Source organism: Vidua chalybeata, chromosome 27 (assembly GCF_026979565.1).
Source record: "Vidua chalybeata isolate OUT-0048 chromosome 27, bVidCha1 merged haplotype, whole genome shotgun sequence".
Lineage (NCBI taxonomy): Eukaryota > Metazoa > Chordata > Aves > Passeriformes > Viduidae > Vidua > Vidua chalybeata.
The window spans coordinates 5,264,357-5,284,577 of NC_071556.1; the positions used below are offsets into that span (position 1 = coordinate 5,264,357).

At 49.1% G+C, this 20,221-nt stretch overlaps 1 protein-coding gene across 1 annotated transcript; it reads left to right on the forward strand.

Annotated features, from left to right (window-relative positions):
- Nucleotides 1-201: 201 nt before the first annotated feature.
- Nucleotides 202-17,930, forward strand: MAU2 (MAU2 sister chromatid cohesion factor). The gene is made up of 19 exons (XM_053966056.1): nucleotides 202-621; nucleotides 896-913; nucleotides 1,172-1,237; nucleotides 2,697-2,792; nucleotides 3,812-3,906; nucleotides 4,508-4,535; nucleotides 4,981-5,136; nucleotides 5,900-6,046; nucleotides 7,004-7,094; nucleotides 7,353-7,456; nucleotides 8,483-8,560; nucleotides 9,188-9,253; nucleotides 9,487-9,570; nucleotides 10,915-10,964; nucleotides 11,185-11,262; nucleotides 12,525-12,636; nucleotides 14,107-14,197; nucleotides 15,003-15,130; nucleotides 15,781-17,930. The coding sequence occupies exons 1-19, from the start codon at nucleotides 202-204 to the stop codon at nucleotides 15,853-15,855; spliced, it is 1,983 nt and encodes a 660-aa protein (XP_053822031.1). The 3' UTR covers nucleotides 15,856-17,930.
- Nucleotides 17,931-20,221: the final 2,291 nt, after the last annotated feature.

Sequence of the window (20,221 nt, forward strand, 5' to 3'; positions counted from 1 at the left end):
CGCACCGAGCCCCGCTCGCGGCGCGGCCGAACCACCGCGCTCTGGCGGCTCCGCCGCTACGCTCCTTCCCCGGTTCGCCCCGCATCCTATCGGTGCGAAAGGGCAGACTACAACTCCCACTTCCCCTCCGCGCCTGAGGCGTTCGGACTACAAGTCCCGTAGTGCCCCGCGCCTCGCGGCGGTGTTGTCGGCGGCCCCAAGATGGCGGCGGTGGCGGCGGGCGCGGCGGCCCCTCAGCAGCCGCCGCCGCCTCAGCAGCCGCCGCAGCCGGCGGGAGGCGGCGGGAGCGGCTCTGGGGAGGCGGCGGGAGCCGCGGGTGGTGCAGGAGGCGGCGGCGGAGGTGCCGGAGGCGGCGGCGGCGCAGCCGGGCCTGCGCCGGGCTCGGGGTCGGGCGGCGGCGCGGCCGCGGGCGAGTCGTGGTACCTGGCGCTGCTGGGCCTGGCCGAACATTTCCGCACGTCCAGCCCGCCCAAGGTGCGGCTGTGCGTGCACTGCCTGCAGGCCGTGCTGCCCCGCAAGCCCCCGGCCCGCATGGAGGCCCGCACGCACCTCCAGCTCGGCTCCGTCCTCTACCACCACACCCGCAACGGCGACCAGGCCCGCGGGCACCTGGAGAAGGCGGTGAGCGGGGCTGGGACGGCCTCGGGGGGCTTGGGAAGGGGGAGCGGGGGGTGCCAGTGCACGGAGAAAGGGTTGGGGGTGGCGGGGACGGGCGTCTGGGCACTTGGAGAAGGTAAAGAGCGGCGGAAGGGGTGGCTGAGAGGTGCTGGCAGCTGGGAAAGATGAGGATCAGGGCAAGGGGGCGGTGGGAGGCTCCTGGCACGGAGCGGGAGGGGGAGTCAGGGCGGTTCTGGTGGGTGTTAGTGCCGGCCTAACCCGCTGTGTTCTCTTGCAGTGGCTGATATCCCAGCAGGTATCCTTTTCCCGGGATCCAGGAAGGGCTCTGAGCTCGGGACAGCTCCAAGGAAACTCCCAAAACACCTCAAGGGCCCGGGGGTGGGGGCATGGAATTGGGAGGGTTTTACTGCTTCGTCGCTGCTTTCACAGAACCACAGAGTTTGGGTTGGAAGGGACCTTAAATCCCCTCTCATCCCCATTTTCCTGAGCGGTTTCGGAGGCTTTGCTGCTCTTTCCCACCTGGATTTTGTGGTTCCCTTAACCCTGGTGCCAGATCCCCCAGTTTGAAGATGTGAAGTTTGAGGCAGCCAGTCTGCTGTCGGAGCTCTACTGCCAGGAGGTGAGAGAAGCCCCCCAGACCCCCTCTGTGCCCCTCAAATTTGGGGTTGGAACGGGGTATTCCTGTGAAAAATCAGATTTCTGCCACGGGAGGCTTTCCCCCTTCCTTGTTGAGGAAGTTTTTGCTGGAATTGCAGCACTGCAAAAGGATTTTGCTTGGCCAAATAAATTTTTGGGTCCTTATTGAACAAATGTTGATTTTAGGGGAGGGAGAGAGGGAGGGAAATCCATGATTTTGGAATCCTGGAGTGATTTGGGTTGGAAAGGACCTGAAGGATCATCCAGTTCTGTGGGAAGGACAACTTTTATCCCAGCTTGCTCCAACCTGGACAGTTCCAGGGATGAGTGGGAATTCTATCCCAGCCCCATCCCGCCCTCCCAGGGAAGAATTCCATCCCAAAACCCCAAAACTGGGAAGCCATTCCCTGTGTCCTGTCCCTCCATTCCTTGTCCAAAGTCTTCCTTTCCATGTTTTAGGCTCCTTCATTGGAAAGCCGCAGTTGGATCATCCCAAATTTTGGGTTCATCTCTGTTGTTAGGAAATTGTGCTGATTTCCTCCAAAAACCATTTCCTGGGATTTTGAGTGCCAGTATCCTGGCATGGTTTGGATTGGAAAGACCTTAAATCCCATCAAATCCCATCCAATCCCACCCTGCCACGTGCAGGGACAGCTCCCAAAATCCCAGATTTCTCCAATCCTCCCAAAATCCCAGATTTCTCCAGTTCTCCCAAATCCCAGATTTCTCCAGTCCTCCAAAATCCCAGATTTCTCCAATCCTTCAAAATCCCAGATTTCTCCAATCCTCCCAAAATCCCAGATTTCTCCAGTTCTCCCAAATCCCAGATTTCTCCAGTCCTCCAAAATCCCAGATTTCTCCAATCCTTCAAAATCCCAGATTTCTCCAATCCTTCAAAATCACAGATTTCTCCAATCCTCCCCAATCCCAGATTTCTCCAATCCTCCAAAAGCCCAGATTTCTCCAGTTCTCCCAAATCCCAGATTTCTCCAATCCTCCCAAAATCCCAGATTTCTCCAGTTCTCCCAAAATTTCAGATCTTTCCAATCCTCCCAAATCCCAGATTTCTCCAATCCTCCCAAATCCCAGATTTTTCCAATCCTCCAAAAGCCCAGATTTCTCCAGTTCTCCCAAATCCCAGATTTCTCCAGTTCTCCCCAATCCCAGATCTCTCCAATCCTCCCAAATCCCAGATTTCTCCAGTTCTCCCCAATCCCAGATTTTTCCAATCCTCCCAAATCCCAGATCTCTCCAGTCCCATCCAGCCCTACCGTGGACGTTCCAAGGAGGGAGCAGCCCCAACTTCTCCCAGTTGATTTTTCCTGCTTCCAGCGCTCTGACCCATCCCTCCCTGCGGGCTGGCCGGGGTTCCCCAGGGAATTCCGGGGCTCTGGAGCTCGGGGTCGCTGCTTTGTGCTGACCTGGCCTCTTTTGTGTTGCAGAATTCCGTGGACACGGCCAAGCCCCTGCTGCGCAAAGCCATCCAGATCTCCCAGCAGACTCCCTACTGGCACTGCAGGCTGCTCTTCCAGCTGGCTGTGAGTCCTTGCAGCAGCAATTCCTTGGGAAAAAAAACCTGGAAAAAGTCCTGCATCCCCATTCAAAACAGCCTGGAAGCCTTGCGTTCTCTTATCCCCTAAAATATTGCTGTTAATGGGTGCTTTTTATCCCTTTATCCCCTAAAGTTTTGTTGTTAACAGAGAGGGAAAAGGCAATTCTGGGCTGGGAATTGGTGTTGGATCAAGGAATCAGCCAGGATCACTCTGTGGGAATTAGGAACCTGGAATTCCGAGGATGGAGGAAAAAAAAATCCATTTTGGGGCTTGCAGGGAGAGCAAATCCTGCTGGGGTTGGAAGTGTTGATTGTTTTATGTTTAATGAGGGATGTGGGATGGGAGAAGGAGTAGGAAAAGTAACCAGGAAAAGGAGCAAGGAAAAGAATCCAAGGAAAATTCTTGTTTCTGGTCTGGAATACGCTCCAAAATATTTCTGAATTAAAAATATTTACAGGAATAGAGACACACTGAAGTGTGTTTATGGAAAAAGAACTTTAATTCCCTATGGATTTAGGAACATTTATTTTTCCAGGAGTTCATCCTGAGGACTCTGAAGCTTTTCCTCTCCTTGCAGCTTCCCATTTTCCCCTGATTTCCCATTTCCTTGGAGCCTGTTCTCTTCCTGAATTCTCACCTGGGTTTGGGAAAGGGATAAAATTTGGGAACACACCTTGGAGGCTCCTCTTGCTGGGAAAACTCTTGCTCCAGTGTGACAATCCCTGGCTTTTTTAGCTGTTGGGATCTGATCAGCACCGGATTTTCACCCTTTGCATGATCTGCCTCCAATTTTTAACCAATTTCTCATTGATTCGGAATTTGAAGGGGAAAAAATCCTTCTGGGCTCAGACAAATCCTTGGAAACGCCACAGATGTCTTTGGGAAACGGGTCTGAAACCCCTTTAAGGAGCAGGAATTTGTAAATCCAGTGATAATGGCATTTTCTTGGGATTCATGGAGCAAATCCTGAGTTTTTGTGGCTTTTTTTTTTATTCCCATTTCAGCAACTCCACACGCTGGAGAAGGATTTGGTGTCGGCCTGTGACCTGCTGGGCGTGGGGGCGGAGTACGCGCGCGTGGTGGGCTCCGAGTACACCAGGTGAGAATTCCAGAGGGATCCCTGGGATTTCCTGCCTGAGTTCCTGAGATTTCATCCCCAAGTTTCCTGGGATTTCATCCCCGAGTTTCCTGGGATTTCATCCCCGAGTTTCCTGGGATTTCCTGCCTGAGTTTCCTGGGATTTCCTGCTTTAATTCCTGGGATTTTCTCCCAGAATTTCCTCGGATTTCTTGCCTGAATTCCTGAGATTTCATCCCGAGTTTCCTGGGATTCCCTTCCTGAATTCCTTGGGATTCCCTTCCTGAATTCCCTGGGATTTCTCACCTGAATTCCTGGGATTTCATCCATGAGTTTCCTGGGATTTCCTGCCTGGATTTTCTCCCCAAATTCCCTGGGATTTCCTGCCTGAATTCCCTAGGCTTTCTTCCTTGAGCCCCTTGGGATTTCCTGCCAGAATTCCTGGGACTTCCTCCCTGAATTCTCTCCTTCAATTCCCTGGGAATTCCTCTTATCAGCTCCCTTAAATGTCTTTTTTCCCTGTTTTTAGAGGGAGAAAATGGCAAATTTGTTTCTTTCTTGGTGGTTTTTTTTTTGTGGATGGAGTAATTTCTTTTCGAATTTTTTTTTTTTTTTCATTCCAGAGCTCTCTTTCTGCTCAGCAAGGGGATGGTGAGTTGCAAGTCTTTTTAAAATAAATTATTTCCTGTTTAATTGCAAATTCCAGAGGATTTTTTGGGGGGGGAGGGGGGATAAGCAAGATTCCTATGGATAAATTCAGCTTTTTAATTTTTTTTTTTCTGAGAAAAATATGAGGATCATTGCAAATTTTCACTGGAGCTTTTGTAATGAGGGATGGAAAAGCTGGTGGGGTGAAAGGGCGGTGGGAATCAGATGAATATTCCAATCCTAATTCCTGGAATTGGAGAATCCATGGAACTGGAGAATCCATGGAATTGTTTGGCTTGGAAGAACCAGGCACACCTTCCACGATCCCAGGCAGCTCCAGCCTGGCTTTGGGCAATTCCAGGCTTGAGGCAGCCCCATTTTCCGTGGAAAATTGTCATTCCCTGAGGGTTTCTCCTGCCAAAAGCTGGATTTTCCTTGGGAATTGCAGCTGCTGCTGATGGAGAGGAAGCTGCAGGAGGTTCACCCGCTGCTGACGCTCTGCGGGCAGATCGTGGAGAACTGGCAGGGCAATCCCATCCAGAAGGAATCCCTCAGGGTCTTCTTCCTGGTCCTGCAGGTCACACATTACCTGGATGCCGGCCAGGTACGTGCCACCTTCCAGCTGGGAATTTGGGACAGGGAGATTCCCTAAAAAATCAGCCCTGAGGGGATTTTCGGGGTGTTTCTTTATAATGGAAGCGAACTCCTGTTGGTTTTATTCCCAAATTAAATGAAGAGTGAGGAAATTATGGTAATTAAGAGATGTTGTCCATGATATTTTTATATCCATGGTGGTCTCTGGCATCCCACGTTCCAGCTGGGAATTTGGGACAGGGATATTCCCTAAAAAATCAGCCCTGAGGGGATTTTCAGGGTGTTTCTTTATAATGGAAGTGAACTCCTGTTGGTTTTATTCCCAAATTAAATGAAAAGTGAGGAAATCGTGTTAATATTTTTATATCCATGGTGGTCTCTGGCATCCCACGTTCCAGCTGGGAATTTGGGACAGGGATATTCCCTAAAAAATCAGCCCTGAGGGGATTTTCGGGGTGTTTCTTTATAATGGAAGCGAACTCCTGTTGGTTTTATTCCCAAATTAAATGAAAAGTGAGGAAATCGTGTTAATATTTTTATATCCATGGTGGTCTCTGGTGTGTTGGAGGGAATAACAGGGATTTTTGGGGGATTTTGGGAATATTTTGAGCATCCCTTGGGGCCGCTCACCCCCGTGAGGCACTGAGCGTCGTCAATCCTAAACCAACCCCCTCAGTGTGGGAATTCCCACTCTGCTGGGAAGTTTCCCCTCTCCCAGAGCACTCCAGCAGCAGGAATGTGAGGAATTCCCTCTGGGAATTGTGTCCTGGCAGGTGAAGAGCGTGAAGCCGTGCCTGAAGCAGCTGCAGCAGTGCATCCAAACCATCTCCACCCTGCACGACGACGAGATCCTGCCCAGCAACCCCGCCGACCTCTTCCACTGGCTGCCCAAGGAGCACATGTGTGTGCTGGTCTACCTGGTGAGAGCTCCTCGTTAGTGCTAATTGCCTGTTAATGAGGGTTAATGAGTGGTTTGGAGCCGGCAGGGATGGGGTTTGTTGCTGCTTTGGGCTGTTTTTGCCTCAGTGACCCCGGGGTGATGCTGAGGGGGCTGCTCAGTGTGTGAGGAGATTCCAGCCTGGAAATGGGGATCAGTTAATTAGTTATTAAATGATTTATTAATTAGTACCTGACTCAAATGGAAATGGAGTTGTTTGTAGAAAGCAGAGCCACTTTGGCTTAATTTTATCAACTGTTTGGTGCTTTTTTCCCCCTCAGTGTCCATGGGGTGATGCTGAGGGAGCTGCTCAGTGTGTGAGGAGATTCCAGCCTAGAAATGGGAATTACTTAATAAATGGTTAATTAATTTATTATTTAACACCCAACTCAGATGAAAATGGAGTTATGTATACAAAAGAAAAAGCACTTTGGCTTAACTTTATCAACTGTTTGGTGCTTTTTCCCCCCTCAGTGTCCATGGGGTGATGGTGAGGGGGCTGCTCAGTGTGTGAGGAGATTCCAGCCTGGAAATGGGGATTAATTAATTAATAACTCACTAGTTAATTAATTAATTCCTGAGTCAAATGAAAATTGAGTCATTTGTACAAAGCAGAACCACTTTGGCTTAGTTTTATCAATATGAGGCGAGCTGGACTTGGAATTGCTGAAGGATTTTGTTCCAATCCTTGGTGATGTTAAAAATCTGGGATTTGAGGAATTCTGTGAATTCCCTGCCCTTCCCTCTCTGCCCAGACAAATTTTGGGAATTGTGGAGTGGTTGGGAATGGGAAGGAGCTTTAAAATCATCCATTCCCACCCTGTCAGTCACACCTCCCACTGTCCTGGGGTGCTCCAGAGCTTCCCAGGGATTTCTGCTGTGGGAATTGCATCCCAGGGGAGTTGCCCAGGTGGATAACCCTTGCTGTGCTTCCCTGCAGGTGACAGTGATGCATTCCATGCAGGCAGGCTACCTGGAGAAGGCTCAGAAGTACACGGACAAAGCCCTCATGCAGCTGGAGAAGCTCAAAAGTAAGGAAAAAGGGCTTGGAATTCAGCTGGATTCCAGGAAAATCCCATTATTTACTCCTCATTTAAACCCATCCCACAGCCTTGTTGAGTTGCTGGGTCAGCCTAAGACTAAAACTAAAATTAAACCCCTGATTTTAAGGCCAGGTGGTGGCTTTGGAGTACAAAAATCAACTTTTTTGGGTTTTTTCTTTTTTTTTTTGGGTGGGATTTGAAACATTCCATAAATGCCTGATGGAATTGCTCCTGCTCCTTTCCCAGTGCTGGACTGCAGCCCCATCCTGTCCTCATTCCAAGTGATTCTGCTGGAACACATCATCATGTGCAGGCTGGTCACGGGACACAAAGCCACAGCCCTGCAGGAGGTAACGTGGGAATTCCAGCATTTCCTGCTGGGAATGGCTCCCAAAAAATGGGAATATTCTGCAGGAACAGCCTGCAAAACATGGGAATTCCAGCATTTCCTGCTGGGAATGGCTCCCAAAAAATGGGAATATTCTGCAGGGACAGCCTGCAAAACATGGGAATTCCAGCATTTCCTGGCTGGGAGTGGCTCCCAAAAAATGGGAATATTCTGCAGGAACAGCCTTTAAAATGTGGGAATTGCAGTTTTGGGCTCAGGTGGGAATTCCTGCTGGGTTAATCATGGATTCAGCCAGCTTTGGTGGGGTTCAGGACTTGGGAAATGTGGGATTGGCTCCTCTTAAGTATTTATTTAAGGGCACTTTGGAATTGATCATGGAATAATCAATAGTTGAGTGGATTGACACCTTCCTGGTGGCAATTCCAGGCTGATTGCAGTGGTTTTTTCCCATTCCATCCATTCCAGAGTGGCTCCTTCCTCTTCCTCTTCCTCTTCCAGTTCCTGCCTTGTGCAGGTGTTTCCCAGCTTTTCACATTCCTGCTTTTCCTGCTCTTTCCTGGTTGATTTGTGCTGTTCCAGAGGAAACTGGACATTTTTTCCCCCCATTTTTCCAATCATTTTAAAATCCTGGGAATCCATCCCGGGACTGGATCATCCAATCCCTGCTGTCAGCTTTACTGGGAATGTGCTGGGAATGGGGAGGGATTCAGCCTCCTGCTTCAGTCTCCTGAAACTCATCCCAATCCCAGATTTTGGGAGGTCTTATCCCGCTTTTCCTGGAGAATCTGGAGCGTTTCAGGAGGCACCCGTGGCTGTGAATTCCAGGGGGTGGAGGAAACCATTCCAGAGCAGCTGGAATGTGGGAGGGATGTGAGGGAATCCCTTTTCCTGTGCTGGCAGCACATCCAGCCTCCCCTTTTACCCAGGGCTGGAGATCCTGGAGCCGATCCCTGCATCCGTGAGGGGTGCAAGGAGCGGGGTTTGGAGCACTGAAGGGTGAAAAACAGGGAATTGTGTCCTTTCCCAGATTTCCCAGGTCTGCCAGCTGTGCCAGCAGTCTCCCAGGCTCTTTTCCAACCACGCTGCCCAGCTGCACACGCTCCTGGTGAGTTTTTGGGGTGAAAACTGGGAATTCTGCATCCCACACGGAATGCCAGAGAGGAGATTCCCTGGGAATTACACATCTGCAGCCTGCACTGCTGGGGGAGCTCATCCCTGCCTTAGAACCCTTTGGAAACAGAATTCCAGGGTGGCTTGGGTGGGCAGGGGCACTTCCCACTATGCCAAGTTGTTCCAGCAGTTCCTGGAGAGAAAATCCCACTTTTCTGTGGAGAAAATTCCCGGGATTTGGCTTTTCCTGGGTAATTTTGCCATCAAGGCCTTGTCTGGCAGCAGCTCCCTCATGAAGGGAGGGGGAATTTGGGAGGAATCAGCTGGAAAAAGGGAAATCCAGGGATTTCAGCTGTGCCCACTGGAGATGGTTTTCTGTGGGAATTGTGGCAGGGGAAGGGTTTTTGTAGGGAATAATGAGTTTTCCATGATTTTAAGAAAGATTTTTTTAAGGTAAATGAAGCTTTTTTTTTTTTCCCACAAATAATTTATTTTAAAGGACATTTTGTGGAGATTCCTGATTTTCCCCTCGTTGGTCTCTTTTTCCTGCTGTTATCCCAATATTTCCATGGATTTGGGAATGTTTTGAGCTGCATTCCCAAATATATCCTTTATTTTCCAGGGTCTCTACTGCATCTCTGTCAACTGCATGGATAATGCAGAAGCACAATTCACTACAGCACTGAGGGTGAGATTTTATTCCCAAATTTTCTCCTGGAAACTTGGGGATGGCAATGTGAATTTGGAAGGGAAACCTTCCTTGATTCCATTATTTATTAACGATATTCCTTGGATCGGGGCGGGGGGGGGGGTTTAACACTAAAATATCAATATGTGATCGTTTTAGCCAGGATTATTTAATGGGAATGAATGAATTGTGAAGAAAAGACTGAAATATTTGGGGATTTTTCTCCTTTCCAGCTCACAACCCACCAGGAGCTGTGGGCGTTTATTGTCACCAACCTGGCCAGCGTCTACATCCGGGAGGGGAATCGGCACCAGGAGGTGAGCTGGGCTCTCCCCAAATCCCAGTTTTCTGTGGAGAAAAATCCTGGAATTTGGCTTTTTCTGGGTATTTTTGCCATCAGGGCCTTGCTGGCAGCAGCTGCTTCATGAGGGGAGTGAGAAATCCTAGTTTTCTGTGGAGAAAATTCTTGGGATTTGCCTTTTTCTGGGTGTTTTTGCCATCAGGGCCTTGCTGGCAGCAGCTGCTTCATGAGGGGAGTGAGAAATAGCAATTTTCTGTGGAGAAAATTCCTGGGGTTTGGCTTTTTCTGGGTATTTTTTCCATCAGGGCCTTGCTGGCAGCAGCTCCTTCATCAGGGAGTGAGAAATCCCAACTTTCTGTGGAGAAAATTCCTGGAATTTGCCTTTTTCTGGGTATTTTTGCCATCAGGGCCTTGCTGGCAGCAGCTGCTTCATGAGGGGAGTGAGAAATCCCAACTTTCTGTGGAGAAAATTCCTGGGATTTGGCTTTTTCTGGGTATTTTTGCCATCAGGGCCTTGCTGGCAGCAGCTCGTTCATCAGGGGAGTGAGAATTCCTGAGGAATCATCTGGAAAACTCTGAAAGTTCTGGATTATTCCCACAATTTTTTCCGCTCTTTCTCTCAAATCCTGCTTTTCTGTGGAGAAAATTCCTGGGATTTGCCTTTTTCTGGGTGTTTTTTTCCATCAGGGCCTTGCTGGCAGCAGCTCCCTCATGAGAGGAGTGGGAATTCCTGAGGAATCATCTGGAAAATTCCAAATATTCTGAATTATTCCCAGAATTCTTCCCATGGGAATGAAGTTTAACTCTTTCATCTCTTACTCAATCCCTTGGCTTCATTTTCCATCCATTTTCCATCCATTTCCATCATTTTCCATATCCAGTAGTTTCAGGACATCACAGAAATAATCAAAAATAGGGATTTGCTCCTGAGTTTTGCTGTTTTATTCCCAAAATTCCTTATTTTCCGCCTCTCAGAGCCCTCAGGGGTTTGCCTTGGGAAGATTCTCCACAGAGATTTTACTTCCTGCACACAAAATTTGGGAAAAAACCTTCGGGAAGCAAAAAAATAGCTTTAAAATTGTGAATTCTTTAATTTAATTGTAGTTTTAATTAATCAAATCCAATATCAGATTCATTACCAGATCCACCAGCTCCAAGTTTTCCTTGGGAATATGATTATCCAGGAAATGCTGTGGAATTGGAGGAGACTTGAGATAAAACTTGGATTTTTGGGATCAAAACAAGCCAAAAATTCCCAATATTGGGATAAACTTGGGCTGGTTTGGGTGGGATTTCACTGTTTTGGCGTTGGTTTTTCCTTGGAAAATTCATTTTTCCCTTTTCCTCTCTCATTTTCCAGCTCTACAGTTTATTGGAAAGGATAAATCCCGACCACAACTTCCCAGTGAGGTGAGAATTCCCACAAATCCCAACATCCCGGGCCGGGAATGACGGATTTGCAGCAGGATTTTCAACAAATGAGGGGGAAAAATCCAACCTAACTCCAAGGCAAAACTCGGGATGGGGCTGAAATGGAATATTTTGCTTGGAGGTTGGATTTTTGGGCTGGAATTCCTGGGAATTGGGGTGGGATCCTGAGGTATCCATGTTTTTTTTTTATTTTCCATAGTTCCCACTGTCTCCGGGCCGCAGCGTTCTACATCCGAGGGCTCTTCTCCTTCTTCCAGGGAAGATACAACGAGGCCAAGTGAGTCCGACCCTTGGGAAAATGTGGGGAAAATGTGGGAAAAACGTGGGAAAAATGTGGGAAAACTCAGGCTGGCTTTTTGGGATCGCAGTGGGAATGCCAAGGCTTCGTTTCCATCCCATTCCCACGGATTCCTCCTGGATTGGCCAGGGGGGAAGAGCAGGGATGTGGTGGGGATTGAGCTCCTTCCCTGGGAATCCTGGGAATGTTGTTCCCTGCGATCCCAAGGAATCTTTGGGATTGTGTTTCCCTGCAGTGCTTGGGAATTTTGGGATCTTATTCCCTGCAGTCCCTGGGAATCCTTGGGAATTTTGGGATCTTATTCCCTTCAATCCCAAGGAATCCTTGGGAATGTGTATCCCTGCAATCCTTAGGAATCCTCAAGGAATCCTTGAGAATCTTGGACTTTTATTTCCATGAATCCTTGGGAATTTAGGCATTTTATTCCCTTCAATTCCAGGGAATCCTTGGGATCTCATTCCCTGCAGTCCCAAAGAATCCCTGGGAATCTTGGGAATATTATTCCCTGGAATCCCAGGGAATCTTGGGATCTTATTCCCTGCAATCCTTGGGAATTTTGGGATTTTATTCCCTGCAATCCTTGGGAATGTTGGGAAAGTTATTACCTGCAATTCTTGGGAATTTTGGGATTTTATTCCCTGCAATCCTTGGGAATTTTGGGAATGTTATTGCTTGCAATCCTTGGGAATCTTGGGAATGTTATTCCCTGCAATCCCAGGGGATTTTGGGATCTTATTCCCTGCAATCCCAGGGGATTTTGGGATCTTATTCCCTGCAATCCTTGGGAATTTTGGGATTTTATTCCCTGCAATCCCAGGGAATCTTGGGATCTTATTCCCTGCAATCCTTGGGAATTTTGGGATTTTATTCCCTGCAATCCCAGGGAATCTTGGGATCTTATTCCCTGCAATCCTTGGGAATGTTGGGAAAGTTATTGCCTGCAATCCCAGGGAATCTTGGGATCTTATTCCCTGTAATCCTTGGGAATTCTGGGATTTTATTCCCTGCGATCCTTGGGAAACTTGGGATTTTAATGCCCGCAATCCCAAGGAATCCTTGGGAATCTCGTGCCTCTCATTCCTTTCCACCCCGAGGCTCTGCACCTTCCAAGGGCCCAATCCCAGAGCAAACTCAGGAATTCCCTTGCTCCGAGCTCCTTTATCCCAGCTGCCAGGCCGCTCGGGCAGGGCCCAGTCCCGTTTTTTCCCATTTTTCCCGTTTTTCCCCCGTGTTTTTTCCAGGCGTTTTTTGCGGGAGACGCTGAAGATGTCGAACGCCGAGGACCTGAACCGCCTGACGGCCTGCTCGCTGGTGCTGCTGGGCCACATCTTCTACGTGCTGGGCAACCACAGGGTGACTCCCGGGGCCCTGCATCCCTGAATCCTGCAGCTGGCATTCCCAGAAAAACCCCCCAGAAATCCCCAGGAAAACCCCAAAAAAATCCCAAAGGAAATCAGGATGTGCCTGGGAATAATGGGATTTGTTCCCAGAACAAATCTCCAAAAAATCCCTGAGAAAATTCCAAAGAAAATCAGGATATGGGTGGGAATAATGGGATTTTAAAAGGGTTTTTTTAGTGCTGTCGCATCCAAAATTGGGATTTTTTTTTCCCCTCTGGATCATCCAAATCCCTCCCAGTCCCTGGAAGCCTGGAACTGGCATTCCCAGAACAAATCCCCAAAAAATCCCTGAGAAAATTCTAAAGAAAATCGGGATATGGGTGGGAATAATGGGATTTTAAAAGGGTTTTTTTAGTGCTGTCGCATCCAAAATTGGGATTTTTTTTTTTCCCCTCTGGATCATCCCAGAGGGAAGAAACCAATCCCTGGAATGCTGGAATTGGCATTCTCAGAACAAATCATCAGAAAATCCCAAAGAAAATCGGGATATGGGTGGGAATAATGGGATTTTAAAATCCCTGAGAAAATTCCAAAGAAAATCGGGATATGGCTGGGAATAATGGGATTTTAAAAGGGTTTTTTTTAGTGCTGTTGCATCCAAAATTGGGAATTTTTTTCCCTCTGGATCATCCTAGAATTTGGATTTTTGTGGAATTTTAGGAAGGGTGGGTTTGGGATGTGTTCTGGAAGGATCCAGGCTGTAATTCCTGGGAAAAAAAAAACATGGAAAAGGGGAAGCTGTCAGTGTGGATTGGTCTGGGAGGAATTGTGGCACAATTCCCTGGGAATTCCCAGGCAGAGACTGGAAAGATGGGATTGTTCCCAACCTGGAATTCCCAGGATGGAGCTTTGGGATGCCCCTTCCATTCCTTCCCTGCAGTCCCAGGGAATCCTGGGATTTTATTCCCTACAATCCCAAGGAATCTTTAGGAATCTTGGGATTTTATTCCTTTCCATCCCAGGCAATCCCTGGCAGTCTTGGGATTTTATTCCCTGCAATCCCAGCGAGTCCTTGGGAATCTTGGGGTTTTACTCCCTGGAAATCCTAAGGAATTCTTGGGACTCTTATTCCCTTCCATCCCAAGGAATCTTTAGGAATCTTGGGATTTTATTCCTTTCAACCCCAGGAAATCCTTGGGATCTGATTCCTTTCCATCCCAGGGAATCCCTGGGAATTTTGGGATTTTATTCCCTTCCACAGCATGGATTCCTTGGGAATTTTGGGATTTTATTCCCTTCAATCCCAAGAAACCCTTGGGAATCTTGAGCATTTTCCCCCCTTCCATCCCATCGAGCACAGCGACAAAAATCCAATTTCCCACCGGGAATTTTCCATCTTTTCCACTCAATCCGTGCTGGAAAGGGCAGGGAAAATTCCCCAAATCCCAATTTTTTTCCTTTTCCCTTCCCGATTTTTCCCTAGGAAAGCAACAACATGGTGGTGCCAGCCATGCAGCTGGCCAGCAAGATCCCAGACATGTCCGTGCAGCTCTGGTCCTCCGCCCTGCTCCGGGGTAAAATCCGGGATCTGGGAGCGGGGAAGTATCCATAAAAAACTGGGAAAGAGCCCCTGGGAGAGTGGGAATTACAGGGAAAACACAGGGATTATCCCAGGGTGGGAATGTGCAGCTCCAGGGGTGATTTGGGATCTGGGATTATTCTGGAAATCTGGGAAAGAGCCTCTGGGAGGGTGGGAATGAGGGGAAAATGTGGGGATTATCCCAGGGGTGTGGGGGAGTGGGAATGTGCAGCTCCAGGGGTGATTTGGGATCCTTGGGAATCCAAGGAATCTTTAGGAATCTTGGGATTTTATTCTTTCTCATCCCAGGGAATCCTTGGCAATTTTGGGATTTTATTCCCTGCAATCCCAGGGAAATCCCTGGCAATTTTGGGATTTTATTCCCTGCAATCCCAGGGAATCCTTGGCAATTTTGGGATTTTATTCCCTGCAATCCCAGGGAATCCTTGGGATTGTGGTGCAGAACCCAAACCCAGGGCAGGATTTTTTGGGATGAGGGGAGTTCAGAGGTGGGAATGGGATGAATCCCAGGATTTTTCCACCTTCAGCCTCATCAGATGAGGCTGGAAAGCCCAAAAAAAAATCCCAATCCAGGCAATTCCTGGGATTTTGGTGCTGCCATCCCAACTCCATCCCAAGGAGTTGGGAATCAGGGAAAAATTTGGGATCTCCGTGGAGCTTTTGGGGCAGGTTTTGCCTGAAATTGAGGTGCAGAACCCGAGGGCAGGGAGGTTTTTTGGGATGAGGGGAGTGCCGAGGTGGGAGTGGGATGAATCCCAGGATTTTCCCACCTTTTCCAGACCTGAACAAGGCGTGTGGCAATGCCATGGATGCCCACGAGGCCGCCCAGATGCACCAGAACTTCTCCCAGCAGCTGCTCCAGGACCACATCGAGGCCTGCAGCCTCCCCGAGCACAACCTGATCACGGTCAGAGCCCGGCACTTCCCAACATTCCCAACATTCCCAACATTCCCAACATTCCCATGGCAAAAACGACCTTCAGCTCATTTTTATAGGGGTTTTTTGAATGGTTTTTTTTAGTGCTGTCGCATCCAAAGTTGGGATTTTCCTCCCTCTGCATCATCCAAATCCCTCCCAGTCCCTGGAATCCTGCATCTGGCATTCCCAGGAAAAAAAAAGAAATCCCTTGGAAATATCCCACAGAAAATCGGGATATGGCTGGGAATAATGGGATTTTAAAAGGGTTTTTTTTAGTGCTGTCGCATCCAAAGTTGGGATTTTTTTTCCCTCTGCATCATCCAAATCCCTCCCAGTGGGATTTTGGCTTTGAAATCCTAAAAAAAAAAACCCTGGAAAACCAAATCCCAGGAGGGTTCCCTGGTGGGATGTGGGATTCCCTGGGAATTCTGTAATCCTGAGGGATTTTTCCCCATTTTTCCTGGGATTTTGGCTTTGAAATCCAAAAAAAAACAACCTGGAAAAACCAAATCCCAGCAGGATGTGGGGTTGGAATTTGGGATCCCTGGGGCAGGGAGGGTTTCCCTGGGAATTCCAGGATCCCGAGGGAATTTTCTGGGAATTTTTCCCGGGATTCTGATCCCGTTTTTCCCTTGCAGTGGACGGATGGACCCCCCCCAGTCCAGTTCCAGGCCCAGAACGGCCCCACCACCAGCCTGGCCAGTCTGCTGTGAATTCCAGGAAAACTCCAGGAAAACTCCAGGAAAACTCCAGGATAATCCCCCACCAACATCCCGGGGGGAAAAACAAACAAAAAAAGAAGCATCAAAAACTTGGGAAAAGAAACAAAAAAAAAAACCCCATGGAAAAGCTCCCGAATTCCCTCTGGCAGTGAGAAAAACCCAGGAATTTTCCAGGGATTCCCAGAGCCTCCGGAGCTGCTTTTCCAGGTGGGAATGTCCAGGTGAATCCCAAGGTTTGATCCTGGAGGGAATTCCCAGGAAAGGCTGGGAATTCCGGCGGGAAGCTCCAAATCCTCGGGGATAACAGGATGAGGAAATAATGGATTGGATTCCCAGCTGGAATTCCCCGAGGGGAAATTCCCATTTTTTTTGGGAAGGAGGAAATCCGGGATTTCCTGGGATGTCCCTCCAGCAGCCACAGCTCTCCCCACGCCGTTGGCATTGGGAAAAATCCGGAATTTTCCTGCTGATCCCAAATTTTTCCAGGCTGGAGGCACCACCTGTGCCTTAAGGATTCCCAAATCCTGGGAATAATCCTGATCCAGAAGTCTGGGATGGAATTCCAGCCTTGCCCTTGGCACAAAATTCCCTTTTCCAGGTTAAATTCCCTGGGTTTAGCCCAGTTGTTTTGGATTTCCCAGAAATCTGGGAATGCTGAATCCCAGAAAAAAAGCTGGAAGTTCTTCCAGGATCCCAGCAGTGCCTGGGGTGGAATGGAGTTGTTTTTCCCAGTTGGAATTTCTCCAGATTTCTGGGAAAGGGGGAGGGAAAAGAACTCTGGAATTCTTGGAGAGAGGAAAACCAAAACCCCTGAAACTTCCAGAGGTTTTTGGGAATTTTTAATCCCAATGGATGGGGAAGGAACCTTAAAATTCCCTTTAAAAATCCCTTTAAAATCCCCTCGTTCCCAGCGTTTTTCCTTCCCAAATCCCATCTTTTTCTAGAGCAAGGAATTTTTTCCACTGAAATTCCTCAGATTCCTCAATTTTTCCCTCTGGAATTCATTCCAGGGATGAGGTTTTTTTGGTCCCATTCCCAAAAATTGGGATTTTCCAGGTTTTTTTTTTCTTTTTTTTCCATGGAAATCCTGGTCCTAAATCTCTTGGAAAACTCCAAAGGACCTGGAAATCCCTGGAATTCTTGGGGACTGAGGATTGGGAGTTTTTATTCCAGATTTTTTGGGGATTAAGCAAAACCCTCGGTGCTGTTGGAACTCAAAAAAAACAGGGAAAAAAAATCCCCAAAAATTCCCAAATCCAGGGATTTTCCAGCCTGAATGCAGGGCTGGAATTCCTGTGGGAAATTCCAGAGGCTCCCGAGGGGTTTTTTTGGGATATTTGGGATCCCACTGAGACAGAACCATCCCAGGAATTTTGGGATCTGGGGATTTTCATCGGGAACTGGGGGAGTTTTCCCAGTTTTTTCAGTTTTTTGGGAAGCACATTCCCAGTTTTTATTTCCTCTGGGGTGCAACAATTCCTTGGAATTTTTTTTCCTTGGAATTTTCCTGGGTTGGGAAAGGCTGAAAATTCCCAAATCCCATCCAGGAAATCCAAATTTTCCTTTCTAACTCCGGAATGTTCCAGAATATTCTGGAATTTCAGGCCCAACTCAGATCTAGCTTGGAATTTTGGGATCAAATTCCCAAATTTTGGGCTGGAAAAGCCTCGGGATGATCCCAATCCTAGGGCAGGGACACTTCCACTATTCCAGGCTGCTCCCACCTGGATTTGAGCACTTCCAGGGCGGCCAAATCCCAAAAACTTTGGGAAAAACCCGGAAAAAAAAGGGGGAAAAAAATCCCAATTCCAGAGAGCTGTGGTTGGGGCCGAGCTTTGGGAATTCCCCAGGGAATTTTCCGTGGGAAAAGAGCCGAGGAAGGAGCAGAATTCCCAAAAATTCCCAATTTTTCCGCCTTCAGTCTCCCGTGCAAATCCATCAGAATGGGTGAAAGAGCCGGAAAATCCCTTGGGAATTCCGGGGGCTCCTCCGGAATTCCCAAATTCCCCACGGAAATTCCAATGTACAGAGCTTTTTACCATTGTATATTAAATTATTTAATAGCTTTTTGTGGGAGCTTTTCCTTCTTTTTTATTTTTTTTTTTTGTTCATGGAGCAGGGCTGGGAAGGAGGAGCTGAAATTCTTTGGGATTTTGGAGGAAAACGGGAAAATCCAGGATTTTCTCTGCGGGTTGATTTCATTGATATTTTTTTTTTTGCCTCCTAAAATCATGGAATTCTCTGGAGAAACGAGCACAAAATCCTGAAAATTAGGATTCATTTAGGGAATTGTAGAGTTTTTTCCCAGGATTTTTCATGGAATAACCAGGATTTCTCCCTAAAATCCATCCCTGGTGTAGATGGTGTAAAAAAAAAATGGGATTTCTGTCCAGAGCCCGCAGCTGTTTTCCCTCTGGATCCCATTCCTGAAGAATCTCCCAATAATTCCTCAAAATATGCCCCAAAACTCTGAAAAATCCCCCAAAATTCCCCAAAAATGAAAAAAAAATCCTCAAAAGTTTACAAAATTAAAAAAAAAATCCCCCCTAAAAATCCACAGAAAATCTCCAAAGATCCCCCAAAACAGCTCCAAAATCCCCCAATTCCCCAAAATCCCCTCAAAGTTCCCCATAAACTCCCCAAAAAAATCCTCCCAAAATTCCAGAAAAGTTCACCAAGAACTCCAAAAAAACCCCAAAATTCCCCCTCAAAAATCCCCTAAATAGTCCCAAAAATTCCTCCCCAAAAATCCCCTAAAAATTTCCAAAAAAAATCCCAAACATTCCACCAAAAAATCACGAAAAATTTGGGTTAAATCCCAATGGGAACGATCCCAAATCCCACCGGGAATGATCCCAGACCCCATCTGAACGATCCCAGATCCCAATGGGAACGATCCCAGGGTTAAATCCATGTGGGAACGATCCCAAATCCCACCAGGAATGATCCCAGACCCCATCTGAACGATCCCAGATCCCAATGGGAACGATCCCAGGGTTAAATCCATGTGGGAACGATCCCAAATCCCACCAGGAATGATCCCAGGGTTAAATCCATGTGGGAATGATCCCAAATCCCACCGGGAATGATCCCAGACCTCATCTGAACGATCCCAAATCCCACCAGGAATGATCCCAGGGTTAAATCCACGTGGGAATGATCCCAGATCCCATCTGAACAATCCCAATTCCCAATAGGAACAATCCCAAATCCCAGCGGGAACTATCCCAAATCCCAATGGGAACGATCCCAGGGTTAAATCCCAATGGGAACGATCCCAAATCCCAATGGGAACAATCCCAGACCCCATCTGAACGATCCCAATGGGAACGATCCCAGGGTTAAATCCATGTGGGAACAATCCCAAATCCCAATGGGAACGATCCCAGACTCCAATGGGAACGATCCCAGGGTTAAATCCCAATGGGAACAATCCCAGATCCCATCTGAACGATCCCAATTCCCAATGGGAGCGATCCCAGGATTAAATCCCAGCGGGAACGATCCCAGACCCCACCGGGACTGACCCCGGTGCAGCAGCCGGACCGAACCGGACCGAACCGGAGCGGAGCGGAGCGCGCAGCTCAGACCCAGGCCGGCCCCGGGACCTGGTCCCTGCCCCGGTAGCGCCGGGCCCTGCTCCCGCTCCCGCTCCCGCTGCCGCCGCCCGGCCCCGCCCGGCCCCGCCGCGAGTCCCGGCCCTGAGCCGGCCGGGCCGCAGAACCGGCTCCGCCGGCCGCCGTGCCTCCCCCGCTTCCTCCCGCCGGGCCCCCCCTATCTGCGGCCCCAGCGCGGCCTGCGCGGGCGGATAAGGGCGGCGGGGCCGGCCCCTCCCCGCGCCGCCATCACCTCAGCCGGCCCCGGGCGGAGCCGCCGCGGCCCGGCCCCGGGGAACCGCCGCGAGCAGCCGGGCCCGGCCCGCCGCCCCGCCCCCTCCCCGCGGGCCGCGCCCTCATTGGCTCCTGCGGGGCGCTCTCTGGCGCCTATTGGTTGTTTCAACTATCAATCAAACCCAGGCCACGCCTCTTTGCTCCCTCGCAGCAGGGGCGAGGCGCGCACCACGGGGTCGCGCCGCTGATTGGCCAACGTGCCCGTCAATCAAAAACAAACCGCGCCTTTTCCATCGCCGCTTACTACGCGGGCGGGGCTACTGCTGACTCTACGCGCCGATTGGCTGCAGCGCTGGCAACCCACCTTTCTATTGGCCGGCGCGGCTGCCAATCATTAGTTTAAAGATTAAAAAAAAAACAAAAAACCCCACTCAACGCAGCGCCCCAGGCCCGGGCAGGGGGGGGGCGTGGCCGGGCGCGAGGATGTCCCAAATCTGCCTGGCAACGGGGGGGGGGGGGGGTCCCGC